Consider the following 19,941-nt stretch of genomic DNA (forward strand, 5'->3'; position numbering starts at 1 on the left):
GTTAAAAAACCTTCTCAATGTCCTAGAAAAGACGCAAAACTGTATCCAAGTGGTATACGACCCGATAACCGAAAAGTTTTTCGTACACCAGCTCCTTTGACCAAAATTTTTGAGCGTTTTTTTTTTGTCGTTCAATAAACAATATGAATAAATGATGTAGCAATGATGTTTAAAAGTGAACTTGGATAAATTATTAATCCGGTATTTCATCTGTGCTCGTCTAAGTCTTTTTTTTTGAATCAAAAACCAGCGTGTAAGTTAATTGAAGAAAAAAAAAAAGAGATTTTTAAGTCTTTTCTCAGCAGTTATAATAACTCAAAGTTGTAAACTAGTTCTGGTACTTTTTTAAACAAACAATTTTTTTGTATACTATATAAGACAATTTTTGGTATACGGTCATTCTAAAATAAGTTATTTGGTTGTTTTCAAAAACAAAGTAAATTTTTGTTTGATATCAGTAATTGGAGAAAGTATTTATCTTATTATTTTTGATTAGAGATAAATAGAAGTAGTTTTGTAATTTAAAACCTCTTTTGCTAACAAATTAAGGGTACTTGAACTAAAAATAAAGGATTTAAAAACAGAAAATGTACAAGATTGAAAGGTGAGATTTTTTGTCCATATGGATTTAAAGTAAGTTTTTAGAACATTAACTTTGTTATAAAGAACAAATAAATGTTTTCATCATTGTTAATCTGAAAATATAAAAGTATTACTTTTTAGATTAATATTCTCGCGAAATCTTAACAACAAAATTTTCATTTAAAGCATGTTTTTTTTTTAGTTTTTTAATTTCTAGCAAATTGTTTCACTTTGCTTACTTTACACTTGAGAACTTTAAAAAAACAATAAGAATTAGTTTTTTATGTGTTTTCTATTTCTTATCATTTTCATTTTCTGTAAAACAAAATCTAATGATACAATTGGTAAAGTCGGTATAAGTGTTAACTGTGAAACGTTTTATTATTGTCGTCTTTACATGATGTAAAACCATTTACTATATATTATTAATGTTATTATAAAGTGATATTTATGAAATTTTAATACTTTTCTTTATTTCTACAACTACTTAATTTTAACATTCAAAGCCAGTTCAAAGCCACAAAAATGTTTACTGCTGCCTCTTTAGTAAACACACCGATAAGCCTTCCTTACAAAGTTAAGGAGAAAAAACACCAATATTGGAACTTTAAACTGCTGATAAAATATTTGCGGTTGTTTTTTACCACAATATCCAAAACAATGTATTGCATAAAAATTTGTATAAACTGTATTAAACTTTGTCAATGAGGTATGTGAATGCTTATAAAAAAATCCTTTTATAAGTATACATGTTGCAATATCTCAGTTGTTTTAAATATACTCAATGCAGAACAACTGTTTTAATGAAAAGTATTTTCAACCTTTGATACCAGACCATTTGTTCAATATTGCGCATTTAATTCTTTATACAAACAAAATTTCCAACAATCTTGAAAAAACAGTATAAAAGTGTAAGAAACTCTTCTTAAGTAAAGTAATTGCTTCTTGGTCTAATAATAATACTTTTCTACAATAGTTTTATTTAAGACAAATACTCAAGTTCTGTTTCGAAAGAAACATATAATTTTTTACCTTATAAAAACTGTGCTCAGTATGTTTTCAAATAAAAAATTCACTGTGCATAAAAGTATTTTAAAAAATTGTATACTGTAAAAAAACGACATTATGGTTTGATAGATATAAAAATATTTTGTCTTGTTAAAGAGTAAACATAAACATAGAACAAATTTTGAGCATAATAAAACCCTAAAAGTCATTTTTTTGTTAATCAATCAATTCAATTAGCACAATAAAAAAGTATTGTGCACAAACATAAAATTTGGGAACCACAGCTTTAATGCATACTTAAAGCTTTTCTGGTAGTTTTTTAAAAACACAACTGAAATTAGACCAACAAAACAGTATAAAAAAAGATCTTAAAACATTAGTTTTAAAATCCATATAAGAAAGTTTTTATAAGTACAACACTTCTTTTTGACATATTTTTAACTTTCTTAAGCTATTCTTTTATGTTTTTTAATTGTAAGCTAGTTTAAAAATAACAACTTTTTTTAAATATACATGCTACACTTATTATTTAAAAAAAAATGCTAATAAAAAGTTAAAAAGTTTTAACTGCTATTTATTTACATATCACACAAAAAAAAAACATTGTATTGTTTTTAGAATAACAAGGAATCTATCTATTTTTCCAAAAACTTTCTTTTAAAAAAATTAAAGCTCCTATGGCTTTCAATACAGTCAAGAACGCAAATTTTATAGGCCTAAAAAACTAGATTTTACAAACTGTATTCTTTCCTCACAAAAACGTAACTTAATAAAGTATTATGTTGTATTTATACCAAATATAATTAAACAAAAGAAAATTTTGGCGAAATTCTATAAGAACTAAGCCTGCATTTATTTGTGCGTGGGCTCAAGTAAACAAAAATGTTTGATCATACCTTTATATTAAAATTTAAATGTTAGTTTTAATACTGTTACTGTTTTCAACTTGATTTCGATGCATTTTTGAACAACTTAGTTTTCAAAGTTTTTTTGTTAGTGTGCATTATGTATATACCGCATTGATTTTAAACAATTTTACTTAAACCTTCCTAAAAGACTAAAGATATCTATAAAATGGTTTTAGTCTTTTAGATTGTGTAGAGCATTCATTAAAATAAATAAAAAATATTTAGTAATTACTTGAGTTTAAACACTGCTTGTTAATAATTTTAGACGTGAATTTTTTCAGTAGTTTTTTGTCACAAGCCAATTTTGTGACTCTCAATAACTTATAGTGAACTCTTTAAAAAAGTATCTAAAAAATTTTACAGTAATCTTTTTATAGTTGAAGGAAACATTAACATTCTACACTAAACTAATTTTTCAAGGACTTATAAATGTAATGTTATTCTCTTCAACATAGGTATTTATTTACTTTGATTATTTTTATTTAATACATTTTAACTGTTTTGCAAAGATATTTTGTAAAAAGTTAATTATCTGAATAAACATGTTTAACACATATAAGAAATTTTTAACATAAAAAATTATGAAGCATTTTTTCTAGGTTAATAATTAATTTGTGACAAATATTCTTAATTCAATTTTAGTTGATTAAAAATTTGACTTAAAATTTTCTTATGGTTCAGCAGTTAACAAAATAAAATAATTTAATTAATGTTCCTCTTTTTAAGATACGAAAAAAGTTTCATCGAAGAGATTTGTTTTAAACCTTATTTTTAGGCCAACAGTTTTTCGGTTAATGTCTAGAAAATAAATTTTTGCATATTTCTTTTAGAAACTGAGTATCTCTAAAACAAACATTAAGATTTTTTTATAAAAGCGTAAATTTAAAAATATTTTTAGTACACATAAGTTCAAATCTAAAACTGTCGTAGACTATAACCGAGTTATTTAACAAAGCCTATTATTACTTGATAGTCAAAACTTTTTTACCCAAAACATTTGTGAATACATATTTGTTACAACTCAATCAATGAAGCAATGTAGTAAAACATATTACTGTGTCCATTAACTTTCCTTTGAAAAAGTCAAAAGACATACGTAAAAGTGTACATATTTTTGATGTACTTAATGTAATAAAACCCGTTTGAGCTCTTAAAACTGTACACCGTTCGTAAAAATATACATACCACAAAAATTTTATTAACAACGTTTCACAACTTAGTTTTTACTGTTAGTTGCTTCAATAAAACATTTAAAAATGTCAACTTAACTATTTTTAGCCAAAATATGTATTGAAGTTCCATTTAAAATCAGCCTCATTTTTGTGTACAAATGTATATAACTAACCAGGTTTTTTATATAAGTTTCAACAATGGTATATGTAACTATGACTTGCGTTTTTTAACTAAATTAAGACAAATGTTGAACTTTAATGTCACACGTTCATACCGAATTTTAATAATACTAAACTTCCTAAAAAATAGTTTATTTCCAACCTCTACAGGTTACTTGAAATTATTATTTAAATGTGTCTTTTACAGGATTTCCAAATGTTTTTGGCAATTTGCAGATTTTAAAAATTTCTTCCAGGTTTTTAAAATTAACGTTTTAAGGCCTATTTTTTGTTTAAAATGAAGTTTAAGGTAAAAAGCTGTGTTAATTAAATAGTATAATGACGTTGCAAAGATATTATAAAACTTCTTTAAATATTATTTTTTATAAAACAGAATTTTGATGAGGATTTTTTTTTTATCTTTATGATTTAGTTTTTGAGTCAAATCGAAATTAAACTATTATAAATGTAGAAGTTGTTTAAACTTCCAGGTTTTTTAGTGATTTTTGTTCAAAATTCCAGGTTTTTTAAAAAATTTCTCAAATTCCAGATTTTTCTAGCCTAAATTGTAAAACTCCAGATTTTTTGGCAAGCCTGATATTAACACAATTTTTAAATGTTATATTGAATAATAAGACTGTTTGCATTGCTCTAACGTTTATTATTTATAATCGAACGAAAAATAAACCAGAAGTTTTCTAACAAAAAAAGTAGCTTTTTTCTTAATAATATAGCATAACATAATCAAAATAATCAATAATAAAGTCGCAACTGTTAGTAATTACATTATTTTGCAGACTCTGAAAACCTTAAAAAAATAAAAGTAACAACTTAATTTTCAAAGAAATAATAAAAACTTCAAAAAAGTAATTAATACCAATATACAACCTTAGAACGTGCTAAATTACCAAAAAAAAAACGAAACAAATGAAACTTTATTTTGAACACATATGTACAATTAATACCTAATGAACGAAATAGACCTACACATGATAGATCACAACTTGTCTAATGCAGAATTATTAGATAACTTCGCGTTTTATGTACATACGATCTACCAAATTCATTTACTCCCATTCAGCTAATTAAAATTACAATAACGAATTACAACTAAGCAACACTATATTTCATACACAACTTCATTAATGTTCTACTTTTTTTAATTACATGCGCAAAACCTACAAAATAAACTAACGACATTAGTCTAGCAATTAGTTGCGAAAACAAAAATGAGAACAATTGAATGAAAAAATTTTGTGGAAAATTTCCACTCGAGCTTACAATCACCAACTCATAATTACAACTAAAACGTCATGCTCTCATTCCAAAGCTGTTCAACTTTGGACCTTAAAATTACCCCTAAAAGTTTTTATTTGAAAAGTTTTAACACAAGCCAATTGAAATCCTAGTAGGCAGTGATAATTGACTAGCAACTTTTCATTTAGTGATTAACTTTTAGCTGTAAAACTTTTTTTTTTAGGTAAACACGAATTTACGTATTTCGCGCACTTTTTTTTTTTTGCTGATGCAGCATTTTTTTCTAAATGTCGCAAAAAAATATTCAACTTTTTTTGTATTGGATCATCAATACTTCTAGGGGTACGTAAAATAAACACATCGATGAAAAACAAATAAAAAAGTCCTAATGAAAAATTATAGCACAATTAAATCTATTTCATGTATATCAAAATAGTCACCGAAATTAATATTTCCTATTACAATTCTACTGGTTGCAACGTAATTCAACTAGCAAGTCGCAACTTTTCACTACGAAGCAATCAAGTTTCTATGACACGAGAAAAAAGCAAAATTCTTGCCCACAAAAATATTAGCTAACAAAAATAAACAAGTGAGAGAGATTCGTCTATCAAGAGAGTAATCGTGAAAAAAAAACAACCAAAAAAACGAAAGTGTCTAGGCGTCAAAACTCTAAAAGGAAAAAAAAAAGCAGTCGGAGACTTGTTAGAGAGGGTCGTAAATTAATGGTTAAAAGGTTGAACGCGAGGAAAACCACAGGCAAGAGGGATAAATGATGCGTGTTCGAACACTTTGCGGCGCTGTTGAGAAGTACTCAGAACAAATCGAGGTCTTCCACGTCGCTCATGTTGTACTGCGTCAGCTCCCTCTCTGACGTCGCCTTCTTCTTGTGGTGGGATTTCTGCATCTGCTGCAGGCAGTAGTCGAAATCTTCTTCCGGGTTGTCGGGGCGGGGGGTGGCGTCGTGAAGGTGCTCCTCGTCTGTGCGGGGAATAACCAACTTTGAAAAACTAATTTGCTCCTTGGCAGGGTGGCTTCGTAATTATGCGAATATTCGCATAAAGCAGCAAACCGTTTGCATATTTGCTGAGTCAGCAAAAAAAATTTAAAATATAAAGTTTTAATGGTTAAAATTAAAAGAACATTATAAAAAGCTTTTTTGCTGACTCAGCAAATATTATTTGCTACTTTTATGCGAATGATTTCCACAATTCTCAAGCCACCCATCTTGTTGTATGTTTAGGTAGCAAAACATAATTATGACTTTTCATAAATAACTAGTCTCGTTAATGAACAAATAACTTTAATATTTATTTAGTTACTTTAAATACCAAAACTTAACACTGCAGATTCAGTTAGAAATAATATTAATTATTTAAAATAAAAATAGTTTAGATTAGTGTTTTCCAAGGTGTTGAAAATGTGTGTAAAAAGATAGTGTTGAGAAATTTTAATTCAAAGTACCTTTAAATTAAACGCTTAATGAACAGCCACAAGTAATCTCACCAAGGTTCAAAGACCACTATGCAATTTCAACAAGCTTGCTAAAATTTCACAAACAAAAGCTTAAAATTTTTATCCTAAAAAATCATCCTTAAATAACACACAATCTCCCCAAAAACGCACTTCAAAAACTTAACTAACTCGAAGTCTTTATATGCTCTCGTAAGTTTACCAAAACTAAAAAATGTAATTTTTACATCATTGTCTATCTCTTATCTTACCAAATATACTTTTATAAGCCTACCAAACATACAAATAGCCAAAAAACTTTAATACCTTATTTTTCAACCTTACCAACACACACTAAAATAAAATTCTAACCGAGGTCTTCGTATCGCCTCTTGCAGAAGTCCCTCCTCCCGCCGAAGTTGAGGCTCAGCACGGGGATTTCCCCCTCGTTGCCTTCGTCCAGCGCCCTGTTGGCTTCCGCCTTCTTCTCGAAGTAGACGAACGAAAAGTTCTTGTTGTCGGGCTGCCTGTATATGTTGGGAGTACAGGCATTTTAGTGTAAATTTAAATTATCATATTATAACTAAATACAATGTAAAAATTCATTTAGTGCTGACACGTTGACTATTTTGAAATATTATTTTACAAAAGTTATTGTGGATTCGGCTGATGGATTTGGAAGTACAAGTTTTAGTGTAAAATTTAAATGATAATTTGTGTTTTTTTTAATTTTATTTTTGTGATTTAGGGTTTTAGGATTCGAAGTAGCGTGCCAACCACTGGTTCAAGTAAAAGTGAAAAGTATAAGTTATAACTTGTTTGGTGTTAAAAGCTTTCAAAAAATTTTTGGACAAGTGCATTTAATAAGAGCAAAATACTTGCGGAATCATTGCGTACCTTTAAAGGTGTGCATACAAAAACTGAAGAGCTTTGAAATTTCAGATGAGCAAAAGACTATGGTATTTTTTTAAAATTTGATGTCTATTCAGTTTATTCGAAGAAAGATCAATACTAATTTCAATTTAACAATAACTCACGAAGGCCTGTTGAACACTTTGATGTGTTCCACCTTGCCGAACTTGGAGAACCTTTTCATCAAGTAGTCGTAATTGTTGTATTCGTAATACATGGGAGTGAACCCTGACACGTGCAATATGCGACGTTCTATCTGCGCTGAGTCCTGCGAATAATAATAATTATTATTTTCCATACCAAAATTTAAACAATAATGTTTCTTTTTCCATAACATTGATATTGTGCTTTGAAGAAGCTGCAGGGGCTCACTACTTTGTGTTTTTGCTTAGTGTATGCTGAATCATTAATAATAGGAAACTTGACTTAATAAAAAAGCATAGGTTGATGTTAATTGTTTTGATACTTAACATCAAAAAGCAACGTAGTCAGTGTGCTGAAATTTTTAATAGCTGGTGTTGATATTTACTTTATAACAAAAAAAAATTTTCAGCCATGACAAGAGAATCAATCATAATAAACACTGTTTAATATATATATATATATATATATATATAAATAAAGAAAATACTGTGTTTTGAAGATCTAAAAAGGCGCAAACTAGTTTAGTAGTTATTAATCAAGATTTAAACAAACAAGCATATATCCAGACTTTATTCAACTGCTAGTGAAACATTTTATTAGATATCACTAAGTATTTTAATCAAACTTGACAGAAAAGTGGTTTTCTCAAGCACTTGTAACGCCTTATGGGAGTAGAACATAAATACCTCAAATACTAACATTTTTATACTGCTGCCAAATATTAATATTCAAACAAGAATAAAATTTTATAAGCAAGCAAAAAAATTCAAGTACATTTATTCACTTTTTTGTTGGCACTGTTTGATAGTTGTTATACGTAGTATAGTTTATTTAAATATATAGGCAACACTAAAACAACAAGTTGTTGATTGCTAATCCGTAACCTACAAACGTTACAAAAACTTGTTGCAATAAGTTGAGTGTTATAATCCACACAAACACACACAGGTACTTAATTATAGCTGAAGTATAACTAATTATAATCTATAAAGTAATTATAAGGAAGAATTAACTTGTATTGAAAAAATTATAAAGAAGTTTATGAAAGAAAGAAGCTTTGCAGCTTATCTAATTAAGAAATAAGCTTTGAGAGCTTTTACAACTAAGAAAAATTAAAATAAAGATTAATTAGCTAAATACATATACTTTACTGCTCATACCAATTATTAACAATAAAAAACAACAATAATACGTTGTTTGGGATAATTAACAACATTTGCAAATTATTTTCAATTACCTAATATGACCAAGTAAGAAATCTGTTAAAGCTATCATAATACTGAAAAAACCAAAATATATTACATAAGTAAGAATAATTTTACATAACACCCCAACACTCAACAGTTTACTAAATAACCGTACACGCAAACTCATAGCCAACTAACATCATACAGTCATACAAAATAGTTAAAAGGCTTTTCAGCACAAAAACTCTACAAAGTCCAACGCCAACGCTCTGCTCTCTTTTTCTCTCTCGCACGAAAACCGCCTTTTTATCTCACAGCACCAGCGTTAAGCGAAAAGCCACTCTGTTCAAATGGTCACAAGTGTGATGGTGTGTGTGAATATCTTACATTTATTGTATTTTACATTTATTTATTAAATATTATTTTTACTCATTAGAACTCACCTCCATTTCCTTGGGCAGGTCGAAGTTGACGTGACGGCGGCCTTCGCTGGTCGAGTGACCCGATAGCTTTCTGCCACCGCTGTTGAAATTTGTATATTTTTTTAATTTTTTGTAGAAAAATTAATAAAACAGGAACGAATTGGAAACCGCGCATCGCACAGCCACCCAGTAAGCACACAAGTTCGGATAATTGAAGAGAATTATTGAGAGCGCGGGTAAAAATGTACTCTTTAAGTTTAAAACGCGCAAGTCAGCAGTTGGGAAACTTTGCTCTCATTGTGGCGTTGCGTAACAAAAATAACAAACGTTTGAAAGCGATTGAGAAAAAATGAATTCAGCGTTTAATTGCTTTATGGTAGAAAAGTTGAGCAGTTAGCAGCGTGCGTGGTGAAGCGGAACGGTAGAAAGCTTCGGGCGAGTGCTTAATAAAAAAAAACTTTAAATATAACTTTATTATTGTTTATTGGTTTTTTTAAAGAAGGATGAGAATGTATATTTTACCAGGTATAAATAATGGTCTGTTATTGATTAAACAGGAAGTTATGTAAACTTTTTTTACGTAACCATGAAAATTAGGACTGTTAAAATTTACATTTCAGCTTCTTTACTATTTTAAAAATAAAAAAAGGTTTGTGTTTAAATTCAAACGGAACATATGTGTGTTATGAAACTGCTCTAAATTATTAAACACAAAAAACATATCTGTGCAAAACGTCTAGCTTAAAATTAAGTGCATAAAATCTTGCCGTTATGAATCAATAATTACTACCGTAAACAAAGGAGCTTTCCAAGGAGAAAAACAAAAAGCTGTAAATAAAGTTTACTACAAAACAATATTCTACAAATAATTTACTACTAATTAGTAACGAGAACGTTTAAAACAACGTTACTAGAATAAATAAAACTTATACTTCTTATACATTATCATTTACCTAGTATTACATGTTAAAAAACAAATGATATATATATATATATATATAAATTAAGTTATCTTTAAAAGATACAGTAGTTAAGAAAGTTAAAAAAGGCTCTTAAAATCTAAAAGCTGTTAAAGTACTAATAAAAGTTTTTGTTAAGCCACTTAGTTTTAATTATACGAGCATTTTAAAAATATTATTTTATATCAAGTGTTTCAAAACTAATAAAAACACTAAACTATGACAGACTGGTTGGTTTATATTTAATGCTTGTCATTAGTTAGCCCACGGGCCATATCGCCACATTACACAAAATCGCCCACCTTGTTTTTTAACCGCTTAAAAATTACCATTCTTTATTAGCAAATATTTCAAACAGTTCAAAACCGTGATGTATCAACTTGAAAACTAAATTGCTACAAAACTTTACTATTTATGAAATATGATAGAATGACCTCGAAACTTTAGCTTGAAAATATCGATTTAAGGGTAATCTTGAGACCGTATTAAACATGTTATAACTTTTAAGTGTAAACTATGACCTAGTTTTTACTAATTTGTTTTTACTTTAAGAACATAATTGATTAATCATTTCTGGAAAAACATTTAGTTACGTAAAAATTTACATTTTTTGAGGTTGATAGCGTAAAACCAATTTTTAAAGGTTTAAACTACTTATGATACTTAATTTATATAAGTTTAATACTAATTTATGCTAGTTATACACAATGCCATTCCAAAACTTTCCGCACATAAATTTATAATTATTTTATCTAACAGCTTGAGTTCTGATTGAAGTCATACTTTAAGAATTGACTTAACTTTAAAAACTTGATTAAGTAGCACAGTAAAGTTTTTGTCGGATTTCTTTTTTTTGCACAATACAGCAACGTTTGGGGAAAACAAAAAACACTTAACAAACATTGATATATACCTGTTACACATAAAAAAAAACTCTTTTTTCAAATTACCTGCGGTGGAAGTTAAGTGAGCTTCTGGACCTGGAGCCTCTGGAGCGGTAAGAAGATGTTTCGTACGAAGAATATCCACTCCTGCGTTTTGGAACAAGTACAAATATATATGATGAGGTTTCACGACTTTATATCATAACGGGGCTCGCGAGCTACTTTGACTACTTTGGCAGCTTTAACACTTTGGAAGCGGTTTGTCGGCTTGTGCCTCCGAATTTTTATGATTTCTCGTCATTGGCAAAACCGCGTTTAAAATCGCAAAGTGGCTGGACATCGACGTTTTGCAGCAAAAAATAAAACATTAAATGTTAACTTGAAATACTTAGATATCAAAAAAACTTATCAAGGATTGGTGCAAAGACTCAAATGTGATAAAATTTCATTTAACTCTTAAATGTTTGTAATTGTGAAACAAAAACTAAATTAAACTTTAAATTTTACTTTAGGTCAAAAAGATAACACATGATTCAAAAGAAAATTTAAGACCTAAAGTTTCTAAAAAAGAATATTAGTTTTTTAAACACTTTTTAAACAAGCGTGTGATTTCAAGCCGCCACAAAACGTCGATTGGGATTTCAAATTTGAATCGCTGAACTGCTGAACTAAACTTTTTCAGGTGAAACCGAACGTTTATGAACAGAGCAAGTAGGTAGCTGGAGCAAGGTGTGTGACCAGTTACGGTCGGTTTTCAAAAAGCAAAACGTTTCACACTTGCTTCTGAGCAACCGACCTTGTTGTAAAAGATCACAGAGTAAAGCGAGATATAAGCGAAATTGAGAACAGAAATGAGCAGCACATTGCATCGAGCAGCCTTCTGGTATCTCTCGCGTTTAATTATCACAGTGTTAAGTCTCAGTTGTTTGCGTTTTATTAAAAACGCGTGGGCAGAGACCAGCGCCTCAAGCGCGTGAAACCTTTTAATTTCACGACCCTCTAACAAGTCTCTCTACTGCTTAATCACCTGTGTGTTCGTGTGTGGTAAGCAGGGAAGAGCAAAGTGTGAAAAATCGGAAACAATATCAGGTAATATGACTTACAGTAAAATTTTAAAACAAGTCAAGTGTGACTGAAAACATTATTTTGTTTAGAAATAACAATCAAGTTAATTTGTTGTACTTTTTAGATGTGAAAAAAATAATCTAATTTTTTTCTAACCTGGTTGGGGCAGGTGAGTTCCTCTCTTCCTTGTAGGGAGAGTAGGATGGACTGGCGCGCCTGATGGGAGACCTGAATGTTTATAAATCTATGCACACTCATTTTAATATTTTGATAGAACGTAACAAAATCTATGCACACTTTTATTGTTATATCTCAGTATTTCAAAATTACAAACGTGAAATACTATTGAATCAAGGCATTGAAGATCAAGGAACCTATACCTTATGAAAAGATGAGTTTAATAGCAGTTAGTTCAACCTTTGAAGCTTGTTATTTAAAGGGAGTTTACAAAAAAGTTATCTTAAAGTTCAAGCTTCAATTAAAATAAATAAAATTTAACAAAAAACTGCTTCGTGGGGTCAAAATTATATATATATATATATAATAAAAACCTGGAGCGGCTGGAGGACTCGTCGCTTGAGGGCGTCCTCCTACTCCGGATGTTGCTGCGCCCCCTGGCGGCCTTGTTTCTCCTCACCCTCGCGTCCTCGTCTTCCGAGGAGGATTTCGCATCCGGGTGCGCGTCCTCTTTCTCCTGTTTGATCACCATCAGTTTGTCGTTCAACTCCTCCTGATCAAAGTGGGGCTTGCCGGCGCTGTTTGTTTTATTTTATATTAATAATTTATTTTGATATTTATTTGCATAATTGATATTTTATTTATTAAATTCAGAATCATGATAATTTCGCGCTGTGGAATAATAAAATTGATTAAAAAATATATTTTATAATGTTTAATTTTTATTATAACGCTGTGGAATAATAAAATTTAAATATATATAGCTTTTTTTACCTACTTTTTATTACGTATACTTTTTGTTATGAAAGTTGTGGAATAATAAAGTTGATTAAAAACGACCTGATTTTTTATATTAAAATTTTTTTATAACTCGTTGCATAAGTCTTTTTTATGAATTTATTTACTTAATTGTTTACCGCCGGCGCTGTAAAAAATCAGTTTGGTATAATTTGTTTATTATTAAATTGGAATCATGATAATTTCTTCCTTCTTTTTTATAATCCTCAGTTAAGACCTTAATTTTTCTAATAATTTTTATCAACTCAGTCATTTGAAGTCGTGTTTGTAAAAGTTAACAACAGTTTGATGTTTTACTGTGCAATACAAAAAATATTTAATAGTTTTTTTATCCAATTCGGGCTTCTAAATTATGAAACAAATAAAATTAATGACTTTATGTGTTTTTTATAAAAATCAAGCTTTACTACAGCAGTTTGGCAAAAACATTAACACTTAAAAAAAATAATTTTAAAAGAACATTAAAACTTTGATATTTACATAGTTTATTTTTACGTAAAAATACTTATCTAGTAGAAACGGAAACAAATATTAATTTTTTTTGTTTATTAAAGTTTAACATTTTATAAAAACAATATTTATGTGACGCGCGAAAACTCTTGTTAAACATTTATGTAAAACATTTTAAACGGAGTATTTTGACAAGTATAAAAAAAAAGCGATATAATATAAAACAATATTACAAATATTAATTTTTAAAATATCACGGGTTTAAAGCATCGATTGCTAGCAGACTGAAATTTCGAAACTGTAACGAAATTAATTAAATTCTCGGAACTAGTTAATATTTAACTTTACTATGCACAAAAACGTTTATGCTCATTATTTATTAGATTTTCATTAAACTTAATAAGAACCGACAACAAAACTTTATTTATCTCTCAAATCGTATCTTCTAAAATTAAATAAGTAAGTAGTATGGAACAAAACAATCTCTAATTTGCTTTTTAAAGTTTAAAAGGTAACAAATTAAGTTTATTAGTCTACTTGTTTGAAAATTTTACAAGCGTTTAGCTGTATCATAACAAAATATAATTTCTAATAACTTCCTTTGTTGTAATTTATTAGTAATTAAGGGTATGTTTTTGAGAGAAAAACAAAAACAACTTATAAATTATCGATGTAACAGTGTTATTAAAAAATATTTAAAATACAAGTAAAATATTTCAGTAGCTGAAGTAACACGCGGTACTTTGCAGTTTGGTAATAAAATAAATAATTTACAGCATGTTTCGCAGGTAATACAAGTTTCTTTTGCAAACTGTTGAATTATTCTGAGGTTACAAGCATCACGAGGAATTAAAGTTGCAACAAGTGCTTAAGGCATAGTGGTGTAAATTATTTTTATTTTTAAACTGTATTAGTGACTTAAATATTTGTTCAAATGAAGCTCCTTTTTTTCAGCATTTAAAATATTTAGTCTTAATTTTCTTATTTATTAATAAAGCTAATTATTGGTGACAATAAAAAATTCACTTACGTTACTGCAGAACTGTTTCCGGGCATAGAAAAGTACAAATTGGCTGCGTCTGTGAATAATTTTTTTTTGTAATGAGCTACTTTAAAATTTACATATGAAGTGTGTACAATAAATTCATATACAAATTCAACTTTTTCTAAATAATTAAACTTAACAACAAATAACAACTCACACATAAATATATAAAATTGTAAATACCAAACCTTTTTTCTATCAATCTACTAAAACAGAAAAATTATTTTTTGCTGGTTTATTTTTATAGTGAGTTTGTTAATATTTTTTTTTACTTTATACTTAGTTTGCATTTAAAGCTAAATAAAATTACAATCTAAAACTTATTTCTGCAAAAAACTTTATATAAATAAATATACAAATACCAAACCTTTTTCAGCCGGGGTGTGAACTTCCGTGCGCGAACCGATGAGCGTGTCCTCGTCGAGCAGCTTCGAGATCTCGTCGTCGCAGAACGGGTTGATCATGTTGAGCGGGTCGTGCTCGCCCAGCATCATCGGCTCCATGAAGTCCTTCAGGTCGGCCGGGCAGAACGACGGGTCGTGCGGCTCCTCCTTCACCTCCTCCGACGCCTCTCGGGTCACCTCGGGCACGTTGAGGTTGGGCTGGAAGCCGCTCGGCTCCTCCCGCGGCTCCTCCTTGATGAAGTTGGCCGGCACCAGGATCTTGGCGTTGTGGTTGAGCACGCCCCCCTGCGCCGACAGCTTCACGATTTTTATCTGCTTCTTCTGCGGGTTGATCTGCCGCTGCCGGTCGAACACGGAAGGCTGCTTCACGATGCTCGACGTTTTTATCTTGTTGGAAGTTTTTATGGACAGGTTGAGGTCCTTCAGGGGCACCAGGTTGGCCAGGCTCTTGACCGACATTATCTTCAGGTTGTTGGTGTTTATTATGGTCTTGTTCCTCGCGCCCGCCTTTGTGATCTTAGCGCCTTGCACCTTCAAGTTGTAAGCGCCTTGCGAGGATATCACCCTCTGAAGCTGGCCGCTCGAAGAACGGATCGCCAAGCCGGGCTTCTTGCTGAAGGCGACCGGTGCTCTGCTGATCTGAGTCAGCTTCCTGCCGCTGACGATCCTCCTGTTGGTCTGCTGTATCTCGTGCTGCAACGTCAGCTCCTTCGATATCGGCCTGCACCGCGTGGCAGGTACCTGCTGCTTGACCTGGCCCTGCACGTACTTCTTCCTCTGCTGCGCCGGAATTATCTTCCTCAGGTTCTGGGGGATTCGGATGTTGCCCTTGTTCACCGTCTCCACTATCTTGCCCTTGTGGCCCACCTTCTGGTAGTCCTTCAAGTCCGTCTTGCCTTCGTCGTTTACTGACAAGATCAACTTCCTGGTCTTGTCCGGCACGCCGTTGGTGGCGGGTACCAGGACTATCTGCTGGTTGCAGTTCGACGAGGGCTTCAACACTTTCAGCGGCTTGTTGTTCATCATGACCCTCTGGTTTGCTCCGCTCACGTTCTTGCACTGCACCACGCGCGCAAACTTGCCCGCCTGCTTCTGCTGGGAGGCGCTGGCGAACTGTTTCAGCTTCGACAGGTGGTTCTGGATGCTGGGCATCTGCAGTTGGATGAACTTGGAGTTGGCGGCGGACGGCTTCTTGGCGACCTTCTGGTTGAGGAAGAGCTCGTTGGGCTCCATGGTCAGCGCCGACTTGAGCATGTAGTTGTTCTTCTGCGCCCGGGGGCTGCCGTGCTGCGGGGTGACGGGCGCCGACTTGGCCATGTTCTTGTCCTGCAGGTACTCGGACAGCGTCATCTTGCGCTTCTTCGGCGCCTTCGCCTTCTTCTTGCACACCTGCTGCTTGTCGGCCTCCTTGTAGTCCTTCTCTATGATGTCCGACAGGTTCCGCTTGCAGTAGTCGTGGTCCTGCGGCGGGTTCCTGCTGCCCTTCTGGTCGTTTTCCGTTTTGACTTTGGTGGTCGCGGTTTGGGGTTTTTCCAGGTTGAGGGACGAGGACCTGGCGTTTTTGTTCGATTTGGAGGGGCTCTTGCAGAAGGCGGTCGTCGGCGGGACGTGCTCCAAAAGTATCGTTTTCCTGGGGTTGGGGTTTTTCTGACCTGGTAGAATATGTTCAGTTTTTCTTAGAAGTCAGACAGAGGTTTTTAAACTTTTTTTTATGTTTACAGTGAAGCTAGTTAACAAATAAAACGATTTTACAAACAATACGCACACTGAAAAGTTATTTAATCCTTTTTGATAGATGTCTTATGATTACAACTCATGATAAGTTAGTAGAATAAATGAAAGCTATTGATTTTTTTAAAAACTTTTTGAAAAACGTTGCTTTACTCAAAATAATTTAAAACTTTAAAACTTACAAATAAGCTGCAAGTTTAATGATATTAAAAATAGTTTTACTGTTACAAACCATCACGTATCACTGAACTTACCGAATTTAACTGTAAATGCTTTTATTTTGCTGTCTTTTTCCTGGCTGGAAGCATTTACAGTGTTTCGTTGTGTGGACCTAATGAATATCACTTTATTATTTAAATGGTTGCTAAGATGATAAGTTTAATTAATTATTTATTACACTTTTGTAAAAGAATTGCTATAAAAATATAGACAAAAATCTACTCATCTCTACAAAACTCCACCGGAGTTCGACTAAAAACAAACATTCATGTGCTTTTATAAAAAAAAATATAGCTGGTAATACATTACAATATCTAAAGATTAAACTATAAAAAATTCTAAAATTTTAGCTGTATAAAAAAGTGTTAGTTTTTTCTCAAGTTATACAAGCTGTTGTTAAGTATCTAGTTTGAAACAAAAATATTTGTTAAAGTGTGCAGCATAAACAAACTTGTTATTTGTTATTGTTTTGCTGGCTTTTTTCAGGTGTTTCTGCAGTTCCTGCCCCTTAGAAGCGTCGTTCTGCTTCGCCAAGCACTTGAGGCTCTTCTTCGCTGAAGAATCTTCTTTGTTGCGCACTCGCACGGTTTTGCTTTTCTTTGCCTGTTCGGTTTTTAACGATTAAACCTTATAAATGTTAAAATGAAAAGTATGTATTATTAAAACTCATATTACTGTATAATTGAAATAAATAATCTGCTTTTTAGCTACTTTAGTAGGATATCTTCTAAAATTATAATAACCAAGTTTTAAAACTTTTTATTGATCTTTTACAGCATTAAATATAATAATTTCTATTATTAAACAACGTATATAAAGACAGTGTGAGTCTGTTTCAATAACACTTCCTGTGTTGAAAAACTAACCTTTGTGGACTTTGAAGATTTCCATGAAGTTTTTTGTTTGGTAAGTTGCTTGGCGAGCTGTAAAATAATTGAAGCGTTACACCAGTACAACTATACATATGTATATATGTGTTTAAATTTGTTTATAGTTATGGAACATAACTAATCAGAATTGAAATGAAAAATTTAAATTATTAGTAAGTATATGTGAGAAATTTTAAATATGAAGTTGATTATCAGATAACTACAGATAAGAATGATAAGAAAAACTTAACTTTAAAACTAATGATTCAGCATATTATAAAAAACAAAGCAAGACTAAAATCAGTTTTATTAAGTATTATAACAATAGCTACCAAAAAGTATGAAAATCTCTGTTATATATTTACACAATAAAAATCAAATGTATTCTCTCACAAAAAGTTGTTAATAAGTAAATAAAATAAAAAAACAATGAAACCTCAGTTTCCCTGACGTCGTTGAAAGCCGAATCGGTGCTGGTTGAAGGTGATGAGCTCAACGGTTCGTTCGATTCGGGGGAAGTACCTAGCGAGGCGGGGGACGCCCCCTGCGAGGCTTGCATGTTCCACAGGCAGTAAGCGTCGTCGTGGTTCCACATGGAGATGAGAGGGTCCTTGTTGAAAATGATTTTTTGATAGTTGTACTAAACAAAATAAGCAAAGTTCTTGGAAATACAAGATATGATGAGCATATAGTTACTGAGAAATTTGCAAAACAATTAGTTTTATTAAATTAATAATAATTTAGAACAAAATCAATCAAAACACTTTAAATCAATACACAACCTTTCGTATGTTTTAATGGAAAAAATATATATTGATAATTTTCGTAAAAATTATTTACCATCACGCATATGTTGGAAATACTTAGAGTAAAAGAAAATTCACTCGAAACTCGTAAAAAATTAGAGCATTTGAAAAAAAAACAGAAAAATACAAAACTAAAATTCAAACTAACTAATATCTTTGACATTATGGTTGTTCAAACAAGCACAACTTCAAATTAAAAAGTATACAAAACCTAAATTTTAAGATAAAATGTTCAATGCATACAAATTTATACTCACTTCTTTAATCGGGTCGTCGAAGGGGCTGAATATGTCGTTGGAAGATGGCAACGAGGAGAACCCTATAGAGTCCATGTCGTCGCCCATCGAGCCCCAGAACTTGTTCTGTTCGCCCATGCTGGTTGAGAGTGAGGGCATGCAGTGATCTGAAACCATCTTCGGGTCCAAGTGGTCATCGGTACTCAGCATTGGCGACATCGGCGTGTGTCCGCCCGGCGTGCTGTGGTCGAGCGTGTCGAAATAATCTTCTACTGTCGTCTCTAGTTCCATTTTGAATTACTTTAATTAAAACTGCAAGAAATTGTGGGAATTAGGGATGGTCTTAACAACTTTGTTTAAAGTGTATACTTTGACACTGCAAACTGTTTTCATATCAACGTTTTATAATTATGCTAACTGTTTAAATTTATACTCGATTAAAGTAAGACACGTAAATTTTTATAGTTCATCTTTTTTATTTACAAACAGTTTTATATAAACATTAATCAACAACATCTTTCTATCCATAAAAAAAAAACATGTAGAAAAACTAAATTAAAAAAAAAAACTTCAAGCGTAATAGATGAAAAATATAATCAAATAGTCAATTATAAGATAAAGCTGTGTAAGAACAAAACAATATCATTAATTTTTTATCAAGCAAACTTTTACAGCTTCAACATAACAATGCTAAAAATTTACGAAGCTTTATAGCATTTTAGTGATTTGTACATTATAACCTTTATTCGAGTTGAAAAAAATGAAATTAACATTATACAAATGCAAAACAAATAAGAGAAAGCTTAACACAAAAAAAAATATGAACAAAAACTAAAATCAATCGAAAAGCAGTTAATGTTTGATAACTTTTGGAGGTTTTCAACGTGTCTAAAAAAGTAGTGTCTGTAAAGGAAATTGGAATTTGAGAGAGGGAAAAAATGCCTTTTTCTGTTCAAAGATAAAAGCAAGAGAATAGAACGCCTAAAACAACTTCAGCATCATACCACTCGCTTGCAGTCATAACTTCTCTTCTACTTGAAGTATCGTGCCGCTGCGAGCAGTAGAGAGTACAGCATAAAACACCTAACTGAACAT

The 19,941-nt window shown here is 31.3% G+C and overlaps 1 protein-coding gene across 5 annotated transcripts; it reads right to left on the reverse strand.

Moving 5' to 3' along the window:
* Window positions 1-4,469: 4,469 nt before the first annotated feature.
* Window positions 4,470-19,153, reverse strand: LOC145837868 (uncharacterized). 5 transcript variants are annotated; one of them, XM_082945343.1, is made up of 14 exons: window positions 18,868-19,153; window positions 18,241-18,414; window positions 17,802-17,858; window positions 17,387-17,538; window positions 16,971-17,047; window positions 14,949-16,637; window positions 14,567-14,615; window positions 12,663-12,866; window positions 12,268-12,339; window positions 11,113-11,193; window positions 9,225-9,303; window positions 7,576-7,718; window positions 6,911-7,065; window positions 4,470-6,067 (listed from the first exon to the last, which is right to left on the reverse strand). In XM_082945343.1, exons 1-14 carry the CDS (start codon window positions 19,135-19,137, stop codon window positions 5,901-5,903), a joined length of 3,369 nt encoding a protein of 1,122 aa, XP_082801469.1. In that variant the 5' UTR covers window positions 19,138-19,153; the 3' UTR covers window positions 4,470-5,900. The 5 variants fall into 5 exon arrangements, 4 of the variants coding, with proteins under 4 accessions (XP_082801469.1, XP_082801470.1, XP_082801471.1 ...); XM_082945344.1 differs by lacking the exon at window positions 11,113-11,193; XM_082945345.1 differs by lacking the exons at window positions 4,470-6,067; window positions 6,911-7,065; window positions 7,576-7,718 and adding an exon at window positions 8,985-9,123.
* Between the last annotated feature and the right edge of the window lie 788 nt (window positions 19,154-19,941).

The sequence above is a fragment of the Thalia democratica genome, chromosome 6, assembly GCF_965202585.1.
Source record: "Thalia democratica chromosome 6, ktThaDemo2.hap1.1, whole genome shotgun sequence".
Classification (NCBI taxonomy): domain Eukaryota; kingdom Metazoa; phylum Chordata; class Thaliacea; order Salpida; family Salpidae; genus Thalia; species Thalia democratica.